The sequence below is a fragment of the Fusarium odoratissimum genome, assembly GCF_000260195.1.
Source record: "Fusarium odoratissimum NRRL 54006 unplaced genomic scaffold supercont1.25, whole genome shotgun sequence".
Classification (NCBI taxonomy): Eukaryota; Fungi; Ascomycota; class Sordariomycetes; order Hypocreales; family Nectriaceae; genus Fusarium; species Fusarium odoratissimum.
Window position 1 is genome coordinate 414680 of NW_022158778.1, and position 16087 is coordinate 430766.

General features: G+C 51.3%; 7 protein-coding genes across 12 annotated transcripts; 4 read left to right on the forward strand and 3 right to left on the reverse strand.

The window, feature by feature from the left end:
- Window positions 1-77: 77 nt before the first annotated feature.
- Window positions 78-6427, forward strand: FOIG_12234 (valyl-tRNA synthetase). 2 transcript variants are annotated; one of them, XM_031213085.1, is made up of 5 exons: window positions 78-464; window positions 518-682; window positions 741-1373; window positions 1425-3467; window positions 3522-6427. In XM_031213085.1, the coding sequence occupies exons 1-5, from the start codon at window positions 434-436 to the stop codon at window positions 3926-3928; spliced, it is 3279 nt and encodes a 1092-aa protein (XP_031057381.1). In that variant the 5' UTR covers window positions 78-433; the 3' UTR covers window positions 3929-6427. The 2 variants fall into 2 exon arrangements, with proteins under 2 accessions (XP_031057381.1, XP_031057382.1); XM_031213086.1 differs by having other exon boundaries at window positions 78-682.
- FOIG_12235 (pre-mRNA-splicing ATP-dependent RNA helicase PRP28) lies at window positions 4009-6434 on the reverse strand. The gene is made up of 2 exons (XM_031213087.1): window positions 6240-6434; window positions 4009-6190 (listed from the first exon to the last, which is right to left on the reverse strand). Exon 2 carries the CDS (start codon window positions 6038-6040, stop codon window positions 4136-4138), a length of 1905 nt encoding a protein of 634 aa, XP_031057383.1. The 5' UTR covers window positions 6041-6190; window positions 6240-6434; the 3' UTR covers window positions 4009-4135.
- Window positions 6435-6502: 68 nt separating this feature from the next.
- FOIG_12236 (uncharacterized protein) lies at window positions 6503-7513 on the forward strand. Of its 2 annotated transcripts, XM_031213089.1 has the most exons (3): window positions 6517-7032; window positions 7122-7182; window positions 7247-7486. In XM_031213089.1, exons 1-3 carry the CDS (start codon window positions 6653-6655, stop codon window positions 7280-7282), a joined length of 477 nt encoding a protein of 158 aa, XP_031057385.1. In that variant the 5' UTR covers window positions 6517-6652; the 3' UTR covers window positions 7283-7486. The 2 variants fall into 2 exon arrangements, with proteins under 2 accessions (XP_031057384.1, XP_031057385.1); XM_031213088.1 differs by having other exon boundaries at window positions 6503-7032; window positions 7122-7513.
- Window positions 7297-11252, reverse strand: FOIG_12237 (tyrosine 3-monooxygenase/tryptophan 5-monooxygenase activation protein). Of its 4 annotated transcripts, XM_031213091.1 has the most exons (6): window positions 10392-11134; window positions 9662-9740; window positions 9288-9594; window positions 8992-9233; window positions 8864-8934; window positions 7297-8807 (listed from the first exon to the last, which is right to left on the reverse strand). In XM_031213091.1, exons 2-6 carry the CDS (start codon window positions 9720-9722, stop codon window positions 8682-8684), a joined length of 807 nt encoding a protein of 268 aa, XP_031057387.1. In that variant the 5' UTR covers window positions 9723-9740; window positions 10392-11134; the 3' UTR covers window positions 7297-8681. The 4 variants fall into 4 exon arrangements, with proteins under 4 accessions (XP_031057387.1, XP_031057386.1, XP_031057389.1 ...); XM_031213090.1 differs by having other exon boundaries at window positions 9662-11252; XM_031213093.1 differs by having other exon boundaries at window positions 9288-9740.
- Window positions 7586-8562, forward strand: FOIG_12238 (diphthamide biosynthesis protein 4). Its single transcript, XM_031213094.1, has one exon. It carries the CDS (start codon window positions 7672-7674, stop codon window positions 8206-8208), a length of 537 nt encoding a protein of 178 aa, XP_031057390.1. The 5' UTR covers window positions 7586-7671; the 3' UTR covers window positions 8209-8562.
- A 703-nt stretch (window positions 11253-11955) lies between the features above and the next one.
- Window positions 11956-13400, forward strand: FOIG_12239 (uncharacterized protein). The gene is made up of 3 exons (XM_031213095.1): window positions 11956-12474; window positions 12542-12673; window positions 12751-13400. Exons 1-3 carry the CDS (start codon window positions 12356-12358, stop codon window positions 12788-12790), a joined length of 291 nt encoding a protein of 96 aa, XP_031057391.1. The 5' UTR covers window positions 11956-12355; the 3' UTR covers window positions 12791-13400.
- FOIG_12240 (uncharacterized protein) lies at window positions 12896-15564 on the reverse strand. The gene is made up of 2 exons (XM_031213096.1): window positions 13394-15564; window positions 12896-13338 (listed from the first exon to the last, which is right to left on the reverse strand). Exons 1-2 carry the CDS (start codon window positions 15353-15355, stop codon window positions 13150-13152), a joined length of 2151 nt encoding a protein of 716 aa, XP_031057392.1. The 5' UTR covers window positions 15356-15564; the 3' UTR covers window positions 12896-13149.
- Window positions 15565-16087: the final 523 nt, after the last annotated feature.

The window sequence follows — 16087 nt, forward strand, 5'->3', positions numbered from 1 at the left end:
GTGTAAGAAGGGAGTCATCAGAATAACAATGAGCATTTTAAGTGATGAGCAACACCTATCAATCAATTAATGAGTCACATGAACCGGGTTGGCATTATTTCTAATAATTTGATGTGATTTGACACAGTAACTATGAATTATATCAATGTTAATGCTACTACGCCACACTTTCTGTACCCCTCCATGAACTAAAAGTTATCCCCCACCATCAGAACCGGGTGACTCAATCTTCGAAATTACAGTGCTGTAGCTGGTAAGAGTCACACAACATCTACCTATATCAATTCGAGGTGCAGGTCATTGCTTGAAGCCCTCAGTATACGGGCTTCATTCAGTCATCTCCGGCACGACGTTTAGACTCGCGGTTCGAGCACTGAGGGTGCGATCTGTTTCTCCAAGAGCAAGCCGACCCTTAACAACCACGCGAGTAAATATGGCGACCAACAGTGGCCGAGGAAACCCAAGTTTGATACAGCCTTCTGGATCAACAATGCTGATACTAATCATAAAATCATAGTCGCCGCCAGCGAGGGCATTCAGGACGCTACCAGCACCCCTCCAGCCGTTCCCGCCGCGGAGAAGAAGGAGATTGTCGAGTCTGCCACCGGTGCACACGCTACAGGTCAGGATGCCGGCGCAGCAGCCACCGCCGGTGCGCCCAAGGTGAAGACCGAGAAGGAGTGTATGTAATACGCAGTCCATTGACACTTTTCGATGCATCCCCTGACATGATTTCACAGTGGAAAAAGAACGAAAGAAGGCCGAGAAACAGGCCAAGTTCGAAGCAAAGAAGCAAAAGGCTGCTGCCACCGCCCCCAAAGCTGCCAAAGAAAAGAAGCCTAAGGAAAAGAAGGTCGAGGAGGAGCCTCTCCCCGAATACGTCGAAGACACCCCCGAGGGCGAGAAGAAGCGAATTCGATCATTTGAAGACCCCCATTTCAAGGCTTACAACCCCATTGCGGTCGAGTCTGCATGGTATAGCTGGTGGGAGAAGGAGGGTTTCTTCAAGCCCGAGTTCAAGCCCGATGGCAGTGTCAAGGACGAGGGCAAGTTCGTCATTGTTCACCCTCCTCCCAATGTTACTGGTGCTCTGCACATGGGTCACGCTCTCGGTGACTCCCTTCAGGATCTCATGATTAGATGGAACCGTATGCAAGGCAAGACTACCCTGTGGTTGCCCGGATGCGATCATGCTGGCATCTCTACGCAGAGCGTTGTTGAGAACATGCTTTGGAGAAAGGAGGGCAAGACAAGACATGACCTTGGCCGTGAGGAATTCGTTAACACTGTCTGGAAGTGGAAGGACGAATACCACAAACGCATCAACAAGGCCCTGACCAGTCTGGGAGGATCTTTTGACTGGAGCAGAGAGGGTACGTCAGCCCCAAGCTTGTTGGAGGAGAGAAATTGCTAACGGAAACCAGCTTTCACCATGGACAAGAACTTGTCTGCCGCCGTTACAGAGACCTGGGTCAAGCTTCACGAGGAGGGAACTATTTACCGAGCAAACCGACTTGTTAACTGGTGCACGAAGCTTAACACTGCACTTTCCAACCTTGAAGTCGTCAACAAGGAGTTGACAGGCCGTACCCTGCTCGAAGTCCCTGGATACGACAAGAAGGTCGAATTCGGCGTCATTGTCCACTTCAAGTACCCCATTGAAGGTTCCGATGAGCTTGTCGAGGTCGCCACCACCCGTATTGAGACTATGCTTGGTGATACCGGCATTGCTGTCCACCCCAAGGACGAGAGGTATAAGCACCTTATCGGAAAGACTGCCATCCACCCCTTTATCGAGGGCCGCAAGCTACCCATCATCGCCGACGAGTATGTCGACATGGAATTCGGTACCGGTGCCGTCAAGCTTACTCCAGCTCACGATCCTAACGATTTCACTCTCGGCCAGAAGCACGGCCTTGAGTTTATCAACATCTTGACCGACGATGGTCTTATGAACGAGAACACCGGCGCTTACAAGGGCCAGAAGCGATTCGATGTCCGTTACGCTATCCAGGATGATCTCAAGGCCAAGGGTCTATATGTTGACAAGAAGGACAACGCCATGAAGGTCCCTCTGTGCGAAAAGTCCAAGGATATCATTGAGCCTCTTCTGAAACCCCAATGGTGGGTCCGCATGAAGGAACTCGCTGAGCCTGCCTTGGCTGCTGTTCGAGACGGACGCATTAAGATCCGACCAGAGACTGCTGAGAAGAGCTACTTCCGATGGCTTGAGGACATCAACGACTGGTGCATCAGCCGGCAGCTCTGGTGGGGTCACCGATGTCCCGTCTACTACGCTAAGATCGAGGGCGGCGCTGGAGATATCCCTGAGGAGAAGCTCTGGTTTGCCGGCCGAACACGAGAGGAGGCTGAGGAGAAAGCTAAGGCTGCACTCCCTGGCAAGACATATACACTTGAGCAAGATGAGGATGTTCTCGACACATGGTTCTCTTCTGGACTCTGGCCCTTCAGCACCCTCGGCTGGCCCAACAACACCCACGACCTCCAAACTCTCTACCCCACAGAGGTCCTCGAGACAGGTTGGGATATTCTCTTCTTCTGGATTGCCAGAATGATCATGCTCGGTCTCAAGATGACGGGCGATATCCCATTCAAGGAGGTCTATTGCCACAGTCTTGTTCGAGATTCAGAAGGTCGCAAGATGAGTAAGAGTTTGGGTAACGTCGTTGATCCCCTGGATGTCATCTCAGGTATCCAGTTGCAGTCTCTCCACGACAAGCTTCTGCAAGGTAACCTACACCCCAGCGAGGTCACAAAGGCCACCAAGTATCAGAAGACTGCCTTCCCTGAAGGTATCCCCCAGTGTGGTGCTGATGCCCTGCGATTCACCATGGTCAACGCCACAACCGGTGGTGGTGATATCAATCTGGATGTCAAGATTATCCACGGATACCGCAAGTTCTGTAACAAGATCTTCCAGGCTACCAAGTATGTTCTGGGAAGTCTCCCCAAGGACTTCACTCCCTCGACGTCAGGGGTTGTCCGTGGCGAAACTCTTGCCGAGCGGTGGATTCTTCACAAGATGAACACCGCGGCCAAAGAGATCAACCGTGCTCTTGAGGATCGCGAGTTTTCCAAGTCAACATTGATCGTCTACCGCTACTGGTACAACGAGCTTTGCGATGTCTACATCGAGAACTCAAAGGCCATCATCCGTGACGGTACTCCAAAGGAGCGTGAGTCTGCTATCCAGACTCTCTATACTGCTCTCGAGGCCGCTCTCACCATGATCCACCCTTTCATGCCCTTCATTACTGAGGAGATGTGGCAACGAATGCCCCGACGACCTGAGGATCAGACCAAGTCTATCATGGTCGCGAAGTACCCCGTCTACCACGAGCAGCTTGATGACCCCGAGTCTGAGCGCGCTTACGAGCTTGTTCTAGGCTGCTCCAAGGCTGCTCGCTCACTGATGGCTGAGTACGCCCTCAAGGATGAGGCTGAGGGTAAGTGCTATAACCCTGTGATCCTGTAAACGATTTTTACTGACTCATTCATAGTTATCATCCAGGCTTACAACGATACTGCTCTCACTACCGTTAAGGAGCAGTCGTCTTCTATTAAGACCTTGAGCGGTAAGGGTATCAAGGGAGTCGAGATCCTCACCCCCGATGCTACTAGACCCGCCGGGTGCGTCGCCTATCCTGTCTCAACCGAGGCCTCCGTTTTCCTTCACGTAAAGGGCCGCGTTGACCTCGATGCTGAGATCGCCAAGGCGCAGAAGAAGCTCGACAAGGCCAAGAGCAGCATCCAAAAACAGGAGAAGATTCTCAATGATCCTGGCTACCTTGAGAAGGTCTCAGACGCCGTCCGCGAGACAGACGAGAAGAGATTGGCAGATGCCAAGCAAGAGCTCAACAGCTTCGAGGAGACTATCAAGCAGTTTGAGCAGCTAAAGCTGGAGTAGATAAGATAAGATAAAAGGAAGACATGTGAAAGAGTGTGTGCTTTGCAATGAGTGTGCTTCAGATGTAGAAAAGAATTCATGGGAGATGTGGAAGTGATATTTATAAATGGGTTCACTCTGCGGGTTCTTTCTTCTAGTTGATGAGACTAATGAATTTTTCCATTGCAATGATTTTATGTCGCCTAAATTATTGTTCAGTATCAGTTTCTACCAGCCTCCTTTCCCAAGCCCTTCTTCCTTATCTTTCCTTGATCCTCCGCCGTCACCACGTACTGGTTTTGACTGTGCGGCCTCATGTCTCTTCAGCTCTTCTGGCACCTTGGAGATGGAGCTCTTGCTGAGGATTTGCTTGAGATCGTACATGGTATCAGCGTCCTCAGGACCCAGAAACGTAATGGCAACACCACTCTTGCCAGCACGACCTGTTCGACCGATACGATGTGTGTAGCTATCGATTTTAGGGGCCATATTGAAATTGACGACGAGGGAGACATCGGGAACATCGATACCACGGCCAGCAAGATCAGTCGCAACGAGGACTTGTGTCGTGCCGTTGCGCACTGACTGGAGAGAAGCTTCCCGCTGTTCCTGAGTCTTGGAACCATGGAGTGTGGCAACCGTCCAGCCCATCTGCTTGATATCGCGGGCGACAGCATCACAGTTGCGCTTGATGTTGACAAAGACAATGATGGGTGGCGCAAAATCATTCGAGGCAAGTATCTCCTGCAGACGCTTCTTGCGACGGTCCTCACCGGGAATGAACTCGACACGCTGCTCGACAGTGTCAACGGCTTCGCCTGCGTTACCAATGGTGACGATAGCTGGACGGCGGAGGTATTTCTTCGCAATCTTTTCCACCTGAGGCGGCATAGTTGCTGTATACATCATAGTCTGTCTGTAACGATCGTTTCCACCTAAATAACGCTTCATTTTTGTTGCATCTTCGGCATCTTCCGTATCCGGCTTCTCGTTGTTAACAGGTAGTGCTTCGAGAATCCTGTTAACAGGTTCTTCAAAACCCATGTCGATCATACGATCTGCTTCATCCATAATGACATAGCAACATTGTGCTAGGACGAGCACTCGTCGATCGAGACAGTCAATAAGACGACCCGGTGTAGCAACGATAATCTCAGCACCATCGCGCATGTTGTATATTTGTTCCTCGATAGAGTGGCCACCGACAATGCTCACAACGCGAAAGCCGAGAGGACCAGCAAACTTCCTGGCTTCAGACTCGATCTGCTGCACCAGTTCTCGAGTCGGGGCCATGATGAGAGCGTAGGGGCCGTCGTTCTTATTGAGCTCGTCAAGGGGCGGTAGATCAGAGATATAGACTAACAGCGGTAGTAGGAAGGCGGCTGTCTTTCCGGAACCAGTGACAGCTACACCGATGAGATCGCGGGCTTGCAGCGCGATAGGGATTGCAGCTCGTTGAATGGGCGTCGGCTCCTTGTAACCCACATCCTCGACAATGTTGAGTAAGCGCTTAGGGAGATTCGATTCTTGCCAGCTGCGCATGGGGTTCGGAATCATGCCACCCTTTGTAGCGATTCCAAAATCTTCTTTGAAAATACGCCAATCCCGCTCGCGCATATCTTCTAAAGACTTTTCAGACCATCGCTTGCCCAGTCCTGTTCGATCAGCTCGTTGTCTCGCTTTGTCGCGTGCTCGGAAGAAGTCTTCCATGATGCCCTTTGCTCTCTCTTTTCCATTCTCTGGATCTCTCTGCTCTATCATTCGAGCTCGTTTGCGAGCGCGCTCCTCGGCTTCATCGTCGAATTCTCCACCAACACCGGCGAATGATCCATTGTGGTTGACGGCCTGTCGAGTATATAAGGGATCGTTGTCGCGCGACGTGTCTTCATCAGCGTCCCACTCGAAATTGAACTTTTTCTCTGTCGTTCGCATTCGTTTCTTCTTCGCCGAAAAGTTGGACTGTTGGTTAACTTGGGGCCCCAGGTATCGTGATCGGAGGAGAGTGGCCTCGATATCCTCTGCAGACTGCTTATCCGCAGCCTGTTTATCTCCCTTCCGACCTTCTCTCCCCCTGCCCCTCCCTCGCCCTTGGTCTCGATATCCGTCTCGATCACGGCCATTCTCCTGATTCATAGCCTTGGGGCCCGTCGGTACGCGCGATGATCCATTCGTAGAATCGTTGTGCCTTGAAGAGCCGTTCGATCTGGCGGCCCATTTTTGCTCTTCCTCTCGCCGTTTCTGCGCGTCTTCGGAAGCCTTGCGCTTCTGCTCGTCTTCCTTCTTCTTTGCCTTTTCAGCTGCTAGTCGCTCCCGTTCGGCCTTGGGGATGAACCTAGGCTTTGCGGCGGCGGCATCTGCAGCCTTCTTTTGCCGCAAGATTTCTTCGATATCGAGAGGCATTTTTGTGTGATGGGAGAAAAGAAACAATAGAGCGATATGTTATTACGAGATTTCTATTAGGCAGTCGCCCACCACAAATAGAAGTGATGACTGATGATTTGCTGTTGAATGACAGAGTTGACAAGGCTGAGGCAGTGTGGGTCTAGCTCTAGGTGCTATGACGAATCATTGGCTGATAAGCAACAATGGGGGTCCACCTGCATGGGCGAGCCGGGGGTCTATCTGAAAACTTGGGGAGCATAAGGTAGCCTTGAAGATTGGAAAGCTTCAAATTCGTGATCATTCTTTCGGTTCCGGGGCATGCAATTGATTGCCCTTCAGCACGGCAAATCATAGCAAATCACCATGGCATCAACATCACAGTTCATCGGGCTTGCAAAGTCGCTGCCCGCACCACTGCAGCGCTTCTTCGCCCGCTATCCTCCCGCCGCCATCCTCCCCGAAAACACCCCAAAGACCCGATACCAGGAGGAGAGACCGAACCCTTTCCGCTTCTACAAGCACCCAGTGACAGGTAAATGGCAGGACCCTGTCTACTCGCAGCGTCGCCAGGCTGAGCTGGTCAAGATGGCCCGTGAGAACGGCGTCGAGGATCTGCTGCCAGAAACACGTAAGGGCACTGAGTACAAGCTGGCTCACCGGGTTGAGCATGGTCTGAGAGTCAAGGGTACTGGTGTGGGACAGAAGGTCAAGGGTCATATCCACGAACGACATATGATTGCAAAGTACGTGGACGGTCCCATCACGGCGATCACAGACTGGCTGGCTATGTCCTGTGATGAGCCTAGAACAACAATGACTAACCATACTGCAGGATGGAGACAAGAAGAAAAGCCATGTTGGATATGCCCAGTCTTATCAAGCGCTGGAAGAGGGTAAGATCAAAGATTGACTGCCTTGATCGTCCAAGGGAGCATGTGTTGCTAACTACACTAACAGGTGGGCAAATACGGTTGGACCAAGTTCCCCAAATAAACAAGAAGAAGAGAGATGGAATGACTGCTTTGGCGCGCCCTGTACATTCACCATGTATTTTTATGTACAACAATATCAGCGACCGTCTTGTCAAAGAACGATTGTGCACTCAAGATCCAGCTTCCCTTTCGTAAATTACAGGCCACCCAACTACCATTGCGTGTGGAGGTTCTGGGACATGAACTTCCTATCTTCTACACCAACTAACATTAATATGGCTCTCATTTCTCCACGTAACCCAAGGTAGATAGATATCTGCGATTTCACAATAGCTCCATCCATCATCTGTTGAATGCGTATCACGTGATATCAGGCATTGAAGCCTTCAAGCTTTTAGTTGTCCAGAATTCACTTGACAAACGCGCATCTGTATAACTCGACCCCATAGCATGGCCTCACCAGAAGTGGCAACGCATTACCAAGTCCTCAACCTCACACCCACGCTACTTGACACACAGCATGATTCTACACCCCTCATAAAGCGCGCCTATCACCGGGCCCTCCTCCGTAACCACCCAGACAAAGTCACAAATTCAGATCCATCCTCTGTTTGCTTCACAGTCGACCAAATCACAACTGCTCTCACCATCCTTTCCGACCCTTCTTGTCGGGCAGCTTACGACGCCGCGCTGCGAGTGTCTCGCCCGAGCGAGAAGAGAGATGGCTCTTTTCAGATCGGCGTGGAAAGTGTTGACCTAGATGATCTGGCATTTGATGAGGATCAGGAATGCTGGTACCGCCCTTGTCGCTGTGGGAATGAGCACAGCTATGAGTTTTGCGAAGCAGACTTGGAAGAAGTGAGTGATGAGGGGGAGCTTGTGGTTGGCTGTCTCGACTGTAGTTTGTGGCTTCGAGTTCACTTTGCCGTTATTGAGGATGAACAGGAATCACATCCTTCAAATAAAACTTCGAAAGATAAGACTTGACTTTACGGCCTCCTCAGAATCAGATTATGGTTGAACCAACCATGACAGAGTACTCTTGTCCGCATATATCTTGGCAAGGGCATGAACTGTGCCGGGATCAACGATCCAAGAACCCGGCCAGCAATCAAGCAAGATACCTGGCACCGCAACCTGGTGTTGTTGCTTGTATGCCAAAAACCCAATTCAGTTTCTTCAGCTGCGTCATCACTAGTCATATATTTCGTGTATTGAAAGTAATTTTAGTATTTTTATTGTCCAGACGGCCAACGCATTAACAGTCTAAAAGCAGAACGTAAAAGTGCTCTGTTGTAGACTCTCCTTGCCAGCCCGTTGGTGAAAAAGTCAGCCCTTCCATGGCCATTGTCTGTACTGAAACGATGCCGAAGCTCTTGATCAAAAACGAGGTCTTCCGTCCACACTCCGTAGACACCAGTCCACCTGACACCTGCATAGACAAATCACTAGTCGACTCCTTACTCGGCCTTAGGCTCCTCAGCCGGGGCAGCTGGCTCCTCGGTGGCAGCCGCAGGTGCGTCCTCCTTGGGAGCCTCAGCCTGACCAGCAGTGGAGGTCTCGGCCTCAGAGGAGGTCCAGAGAGTCTGTCACTGTGTTAGCTGTCGTCGAATAGGTGAAAAGGAGCAATCCGGAAACTCACAAGGTTGTCACGGAGCAGTTGCATAATCAGTGTAGAGTCCTTGTAGCTCTCCTCGCTCAGGGTATCGAGCTCTGTGGATTCCATGTCAGTATAACGTTGGCCAATTGGAAGCAGTCCACGGGTCGTACCAGCAATAGCGTCGTCAAATGCCTGCTTGGCCAAGTGGCAAGCCTGGTCAGGGGCGTTGAGGATTTCGTAGTAGAAAACTGAAAAGTTAAGGGCAAGACCCAGGCGGATAGGGTGGGTGGGAGGGAGCTCAGTCTGGGCAACCTCAGTAGCAGCCTTGTAGGCCTCGAGGGACTTGTCGGCAGAGTCCTTGCGACGGTCACCGATGGCGAACTCGGCAAGGTAACGGTGGTAGTCACCCTTCCTGCAAGACTGGTCAATAAAAGTATGTGACTGGATGCTACGAGTTTGCGCCTACATCTTGTGGTAGAAAACCTTGGACTCGCCAGACTTGGCAGAGGGAATAAGGTGCTGGTCAAGAACCTCGAGAATGTCGTCGCAGATTTTGGCGAGCTCAGCCTCAATCTTCTGTCGGTACTCCTTGATAAGGGTAACCTGGGAAGAGTTGCCCTTTGACTCCTCCTTCTGCTCGATAGAGGTGACTATGCGCCAGGAGGCACGGCGGGCGCCAATGACGTTCTTGTAGGCAACAGAGAGAAGGTTTCGCTCCTCGACAGTGAGATCTCGATCCTCACCGGCGACAATCTTCATGTTCTCAACCATCTCTGCAATGGGCGCGCGCCCCAAACGTTAGCGCGCGATTGACATATTGTGTTGAGTCCTGGAACATACCCTCATATCGCTCAGCCTGCTCGGCGAGCTTAGCAAGGTAGACGGCGTCTTCGTGACCCATTGTGTTGATGTTTGGCGACTGTGTTTGAGGTCAGTTAGTAAAGGGGGTGGTCAAGCCAGTCAGACGAAGCAAATAAAGCAATATGTGCAGAGACGGGCAGGCAGGCACAAAGAGAGTGGTAGAGTCGAACGGCGCAAGCTCGTGTATGCGTTGGTGAAGGCGACGATAATGGAATGATGAAGGAAGCTTCGAAGTGGGCGAGGGGCGATAAGTCGATGGTTTTAGGCGATACAGGGAGAGGCAGTTGCGCGCCTAGTGTGTGGCTAGAGCGGCGGCGACGACTCGGTGAGGCTCCCCGCTCTTGGGTGTCAGTGGCGGAGGGGTTTCTGAGACGACGGCCTCCTGAGATGGTCGACAAGCGACAACGAGCACCACACGGTAACTAAACGACGAGTAGCCTCAAAATAAGGTGTTTTTGTCGTTGGCAGTACAGATAGGGCGGCTATCGCTTAATCGTGGTGGTGAAGGCGCCCGGAGATCCCAAGGGGGGATAATGGGTGCGTGTTCGTTTCGGTTTGAGGAGGGGGGGCAATGACGACAGAGGGGGTGGTGGAAGGGCACAACAAACACAAACAACAACAACAAGACGAGATAGCCGCAACAGGATATGGCGAGGCTTCTTGTTCAAATGGTTGAAGGGTTGAGCAGGGCAGAAGCGTAGATACGTACCTTGAGTCGTGGAATTTATAGTAGTTTGAGGGTTTGTTTAAGGAAAAGCGAATAAACAAAATTCGGCTGAGAGGAGCTTCAGTTGAAGGAGTTGGCAGATGGCGAATGGGGCCAAGAGAAAGAGAAGAGAGATGAAAAAAAGAAGTGGTTTTGTTTTGCGGGACGAGTTGAGTTGAGAGAGAGTTAGACGGGGGAGTTATTGTCAAGTTATTGGTTGGGGGTGACGAAAGCGCGAGAGATATCGAGGAAGGGGCACCTCTGGGCAGTGACTGCCAGTGCCAGCAGCCAGTCAGCCCCATATACGTACCTTGATTAGCCCCCCACCCAATTGTCACCCACCTGCCATGGTGATCCATTGAAGCTGGCTGGACCTTGGAACTTCAGTGGACACCCAGCAATGGACAATCGCTCTTCTCATTCATGCTTAATCTCATTAGATTGTCTTGTCACGATTGCAAGTTGCCAAACGAAAATGGGCCTCTATTGAGGCCTCGCATTGATGGGTGATGGGTCTCGGATCTAGGCATCCTTACTGCATTATCTCCCTGGGTAATTCGCCTACCGAACTGTCACGCCTTACTTTTCAGCTTAGGTGGTCCCATAGAACTGTCCATCCCTTTCTTTTGAGTATCTCGACGTTGAGAACTATGTTCATCTTGGCCTTGAATCTCTGGCCGACAAAAGCCGTTAATAGCGGAAAGGCAAGTCAACGGCTAAGAAACGGGCACGTTAAACAAGGCGACTTTACAAAAAAAAGAAAATGAAATGAGGGGTCCATAGTGTCAAGTGTCATCATCGTCATCATGCGACCCGACCTGATTGCTCTTTTGCCTTGTCAGTCAGGCTGTTGGTGTGCTAGGAACAGCCACATAAGTGCCGACACGAGACTTTGGTTGTGGGACAGGAACGGCAATCTCAATGCTGCTGGTCAGATTCATCATTCTCATATTGGATCACGAGTTAGATCTCGCTCTCAAGTTGGTTAACCGCTCTGCAGTGAATACACCTCGCCTCAGACGCCTGCATCGCCTCAGTCTTATAAATCCGCCAGACAGCTAGCATTGCACTTCATTCATTACTCCGACAAAGTCGAAACATCCGATTTCATTGATGAGTAGTCTAAGGTACCAAGTCATAGAACTGTACGAATGACTGGAATGTATATTGGCGGAGCACATCTGCCCGGTTTATACTTGGGTTGAGTATATTGTGTTGGTTTGGCAGTTTACCTGATTCACTGACGTCGTTATCCAAAATGCCACGATACAACTCCCTCCGACTACCAGAGCAGTTATCCCTATATCTCGTGAGGTCTGTATTGACTAATAAATCAGTTAACCTGGAACACCACACGGCACCCAGTGACTACTTATTATGGTATTGTGTATGTTAGTAGCATGTAGAATAAACCCCGATAAAACCCCACCTGAAGAGAACTCTGATGTCATGCAATGGCTCCGGGACCAAGCTGTGTGTGGTACATGTGATGCGCCATCCAAAGGTTGTGAAGGTCGAGCATCGAATGCAAGGAAACCCCGAGCTTCATAATACACTCAAAAAATACCGATAAACCAAAGTGCTATTCTGCACAATTTAGGGTAGTTATGCCTGACCAGGCACCCTAGAGCTATATCCTGGTCCCTGGCTGGCTCAATTCCATTGTCTCGTAGGCTGAAAGATCATGACCCAGGTTCGAGCTTGCAGGCGGAGCTGGCCGGGATTTGCCGCTAGGCCGGCCATGATTGTTAATCCAGTACCTGGTTTTACCAGCCCGTCATGTGCCAATATCAAGTAACGGCCTAAGGCGACCATAGCATTCTACCCTTGGCCTGAGCTCGTCGTCAGATCATCTCGGCTCTTCCACCAGCAACCCTCCAACGTCATCGGCTACAAAACAAAGCACATCTCCAATCCTTCTTTGTCACTAGCAAGCCAAGACAAGAAATCAAAACTTCAACGCCAGCATGCTTCGCACAACCTTCCGCCAGACAGCCGCCTTCCGGCCTGTTCGATGCTTCTCTACCACTCCTCGCGTCATGACTGAGGGAGCTACTGGTTCAGTCCGTCCCACTGGTGGTTCTGGGTGAGTTTTCCACCTACGGTCCAATTGACATGGGGATCGAAGGATTCTGACATTTGTCATTCTCTAGTGATGCCTTCCAGCGACGGGAGAAGGCCAGCGAGGATTACGCTATCCGCCAGCGCGAGAAGGAGAAGCTCATTGAGCTCAAGAAGAAGCTCCAGGAGCAGCAGCAGCACCTTGACCGTCTCTCCAAGCACATGTAAGCTACCCATGTACCATCTGCGCAGTTGTCGGACACCCGAGTTGAGCATACCTCTAACTTCAATTCCCCTTCAGTGACGAGATCACCCGTGAGCAGGGCGGCGAGAAGAACTAAACAACTCATACCTCGGATTACCGGATACCCCCGGCAAAGACTGCGGGGAGAAATCATCAGCTCTGACTGAGGTTCAATCCCGCTCGCCAAGATCGATGGATGTACATTTATCGGTTGGGGGAACTCGACCTGACTTGAAATTGCACTTCTTCCAGTGCTTGTCTTTTTCCATAGTCTAAACTAGTGTACAAGAACAATCACGCATTTGCACTCCTCAACATTGGATTTCCAGATGTCGCCCGTATCCTTGTTACTCTAAACTGAGCTGTACTGCACGTCTTCTCTCCGTGTTCATATCTGATACAGAATTATCTGAATTCCTTGCCTAAAACTCCAAGCCAATAATTATTGCCCCCTCCTCATCGTCGACCCATGTAAGAGCGATAGAAGCTCTCTGCCGCATCATTATCAGAACCGGCATAATGACTTCCTAGGTTGCTGCTCGATTTCTGAGCAGCCGCGACCTTGGCTTGCAGCGACGAGGCATTAGCATCAATCCACTGCAATTGTGTAAGGTGGCCATTCAGGACCCGAACAATCTGGCTCAGCTGTGTACTGGGTTAGCAAACCTTATCCAGGTAATAAAAATGGAACGGAACTTACAGGGTCCTCAGGCTTAGCACCCTTGTTCAATGTCCCTGAGATGTCATTGATTTCCTTGACCATCTTGGAGAGATCGCGCGACTTTTCATCCAATTGTTGCGTCAGCTTCTCCGCAAGCTTGTATGTACGTTCTCGTTCTTGGTCAGGGCCAGCTAACTGCTCACCAGGACCAAGCTGCTTCGCAAACATATCCTGAACCTCAGACTCATATCGGTCCAACCAAGCCTCGAGCTCATCTTGCTGGCTTTCTACAGCAGCAAGCTGTCGCTCGATTTCATGGCTGGCTCGTTCAGCCTCGAATGTATCCAAGTACAACTTCTGGATCTTCTCGCCGTTATCCACCAGGCTTCTGTCCCAGGTCGACACAGTGGTGGCTTGCTCCTTAAATTCCTTCTGGTATTTGGAGAGATCGGATGCCCAACGTGTGACAATGTCCTCCATGGTTTTGTTCTTGAGTCGCGCCATCTGGGATGTTGGGCCAGTCGTGGAAGCGCCTAGGGCTCCAGGGGTGGCACTGGAAGCCGCAGACTTAGCTGCATCCTTGCTGGCGTCTGTGGTAGGCTTCGCACCAAACAGGCTGCTGGCAGCAGCAGGAGTTGAGCCAACCGCAGGGGCAGTAGTAGTTGTTGCACCAGCTGTTGCAGTCGTGGTAGCTGCAGAACCGGCCGGCTGGCTGGATGCAGGTGCTCCGAACAGACCACCGGCTGGCGTTGAAGTAGATGATTCGGTGGATGGCTTGGGAGCGCCGCCAAAAAGACTGCCAGCGCTTGCTGAAGTTGTGGCCGGAGCCGCTGTAGAAGTTGTACTTGTTGGAGGTTTGGCTCCGAACAAACCTCCAGCTGTTGTTGTAGCAGAAGCTCCTGAGGCAGCAGAAGTTGTTGCGCCGCCGCCGAAGAGGCCACTCGCCGGTGTCGAGCCTGGAGTTGTAGTCGCTGGGGCTGCAGGTTTGGCACCGAATAAGGAGGCTGTAGAGTTGGCAGGGGCCGTGCTTCCGGCTTGCGAAGCCGCAGCAGGCGGAGCCCCTTCAGTCTTCGTACCGAACAGGCCTCCGGCCGCGGGAGTAGAGGCTGGAGCCGGCTTTGCTCCAAAAAGACCCCCGGGAGGAGCGCTGCTTCCGGACTGCGCACCCCCGAAGAGGCCGCCGGATGATGCAGCTGCTGTAGTGCTGGGTTGGGCAGAAGGAGCAGACGTGCTTGCAGGTTTCGCTCCGCCGAATAAACTAGAGTTTCCACCGGATGCTTGCGCGCCTGTATTGCCGAATAATCCACCAGTAGGCTTCGAAGAGTCAGCGGGTGGTGCCCCAGCTGGAGTCGTAGATGGTAAAGCGAAAGTTGGCTTAGCAGGAGTTGCAGCCCCAGAGGCGGCGTTTCCGAAAAGGTTTGTGGTTGCAGAAGAAGGGGTAGCTGTCGCTGCCTGGTTGGCATTATTCTGGCCGAACAGACCAGCGCCACTACTAGCAGTAGTAGAAGAGCCACCACCGCCGAAGAGGCCAGTGGCTGGCTTGCTTGCATTGTTCCCATTGTTTCCAAAAAGTCCTGAAGATGCAGGGGCCGTTGAATTGCTGGCACCACCACCAAACAATCCACCGCTAGAAGGTGCTGAAGTAGCCGCTGGCGTAGTAGACGAGGCACCCCCAAAAAGACCACCCGTCGCAGGAGTTGTAGAGCCACCACCGCCGAAGATACCACCAGAAGAGGGAGTGGTAGAAGTGTTGGCTGTGTTTGCGCCGCCGCCGAAGAGATTGCCGCCGGGCTTCTGCGCTGAGGCACCGCTTTGTTGACCAAACATATTGGTTGCGCTGCTGGTCGGTGTTGTGGTGTTACTGGCAGAGCCACCAATCGAGCCGAATGAGAAGCTAGGAGTTCCTGTAGCTGCTCCAAAAAGGCCCCCCGAAGCTGGCGCAGTCGATGTCGTGTTGTTGGGCGCGCTGGAAGAGCTTGCGTTTCCGAAGCTGAACGACATCTTAGGAGTTGAAGGCCGAGATCAGCTTGCTCAAATCGGGGGATTTATCGGTCGCGAGTACCTGATCCAGTTTGGAGAAGTATCGAGACGTCGAAGAAGAAGTTTCCCGGTAGTCGAAAGCAAGACCTGGGATGATGACTACGTAAGTCGAAATGGGAGGATTGTGGTCGTTGATGGCAACGGATGTGTTGAAGGCGGCTGGTCCGCATAGCATTTGGGAGCTTTTTTTGTGGAGACGCGTCCTGAGATGAGCATTTACCGCTAGCTGCACCGTGTCCGTGCTAGCCTACTTCGGCAACCGTTTCACTATATACGTTATAAACGGTGTTTATTCAGTTTGGCTGTAACTTCAGATCTCGATAAAGACAAAATATTAACAATCATGACGGGTGAATTCAAACACAGAGCTTTGGAGTATGACACCCACGAATGGAAGTTCTGTACGGTGTTTCATCACAATAATACAACAGAAGTCATCAGCTACGCTGCCTTCGTTTAACCTTCTGGTCGTAAACATTGAGTATGTGGTGAAACATTTTGAATGGAAGACGCAGTACATGTATGATAGAGCAGTCTTCAAGTTGAGATCAGTTGGCTTATAATAATGATAGGAAGTGGAATGTAAGATGCGGCACTGTCTAAATGGGACGATAAGTATTATGTTTTATGTATGTTGAAGATAGTAAGCATTGTGCTTCAGTTTCAGATGAAGGATAGATCTTGTGCCAAAGG

Bases quoted from the DNA above. Each gene is read 5' to 3' on its own strand.
- FOIG_12237 (XM_031213090.1), bottom strand. From the start codon at position 9,722: ATGGGTCACGAAGACGCCGTCTACCTTGCTAAGCTCGCCGAGCAGGCT. The intron at 9,595-9,661 runs GTATGTTCCAGG...CGCCCATTGCAG, and splicing joins GCAGGCTGAGCGATATGAGG to AGATGGTTGAGAACATGAAG. The intron at 8,935-8,991 runs GTACGACCCGTG...TGGAATCCACAG, and splicing joins ATTTGACGACGCTATTGCTG to AGCTCGATACCCTGAGCGAG.
- FOIG_12235 (XM_031213087.1), bottom strand. From the start codon at position 6,040: ATGAATCAGGAGAATGGCCGTGATCGAGACGGATATCGAGACCAAGGG.
- FOIG_12238 (XM_031213094.1), top strand. From the start codon at position 7,672: ATGGCCTCACCAGAAGTGGCAACGCATTACCAAGTCCTCAACCTCACA.
- FOIG_12234 (XM_031213085.1), top strand. From the start codon at position 434: ATGGCGACCAACAGTGGCCGAGGAAACCCAA. The intron at 465-517 runs GTTTGATACAGC...ATAAAATCATAG, and splicing joins CAGTGGCCGAGGAAACCCAA to TCGCCGCCAGCGAGGGCATT. The intron at 683-740 runs GTATGTAATACG...ATGATTTCACAG, and splicing joins GGTGAAGACCGAGAAGGAGT to TGGAAAAAGAACGAAAGAAG.
- FOIG_12240 (XM_031213096.1), bottom strand. From the start codon at position 15,355: ATGTCGTTCAGCTTCGGAAACGCAAGCTCTTCCAGCGCGCCCAACAAC. The intron at 13,339-13,393 runs GTAAGTTCCGTT...CCCAGTACACAG, and splicing joins GTGCTAAGCCTGAGGACCCT to CTGAGCCAGATTGTTCGGGT.
- FOIG_12236 (XM_031213088.1), top strand. From the start codon at position 6,653: ATGGCATCAACATCACAGTTCATCGGGCTTGCAAAGTCGCTGCCCGCA. The intron at 7,033-7,121 runs GTACGTGGACGG...ACCATACTGCAG, and splicing joins GAACGACATATGATTGCAAA to GATGGAGACAAGAAGAAAAG.
- FOIG_12239 (XM_031213095.1), top strand. From the start codon at position 12,356: ATGCTTCGCACAACCTTCCGCCAGACAGCCGCCTTCCGGCCTGTTCGA. The intron at 12,475-12,541 runs GTGAGTTTTCCA...GTCATTCTCTAG, and splicing joins CGTCCCACTGGTGGTTCTGG to TGATGCCTTCCAGCGACGGG. The intron at 12,674-12,750 runs GTAAGCTACCCA...ATTCCCCTTCAG, and splicing joins GACCGTCTCTCCAAGCACAT to TGACGAGATCACCCGTGAGC.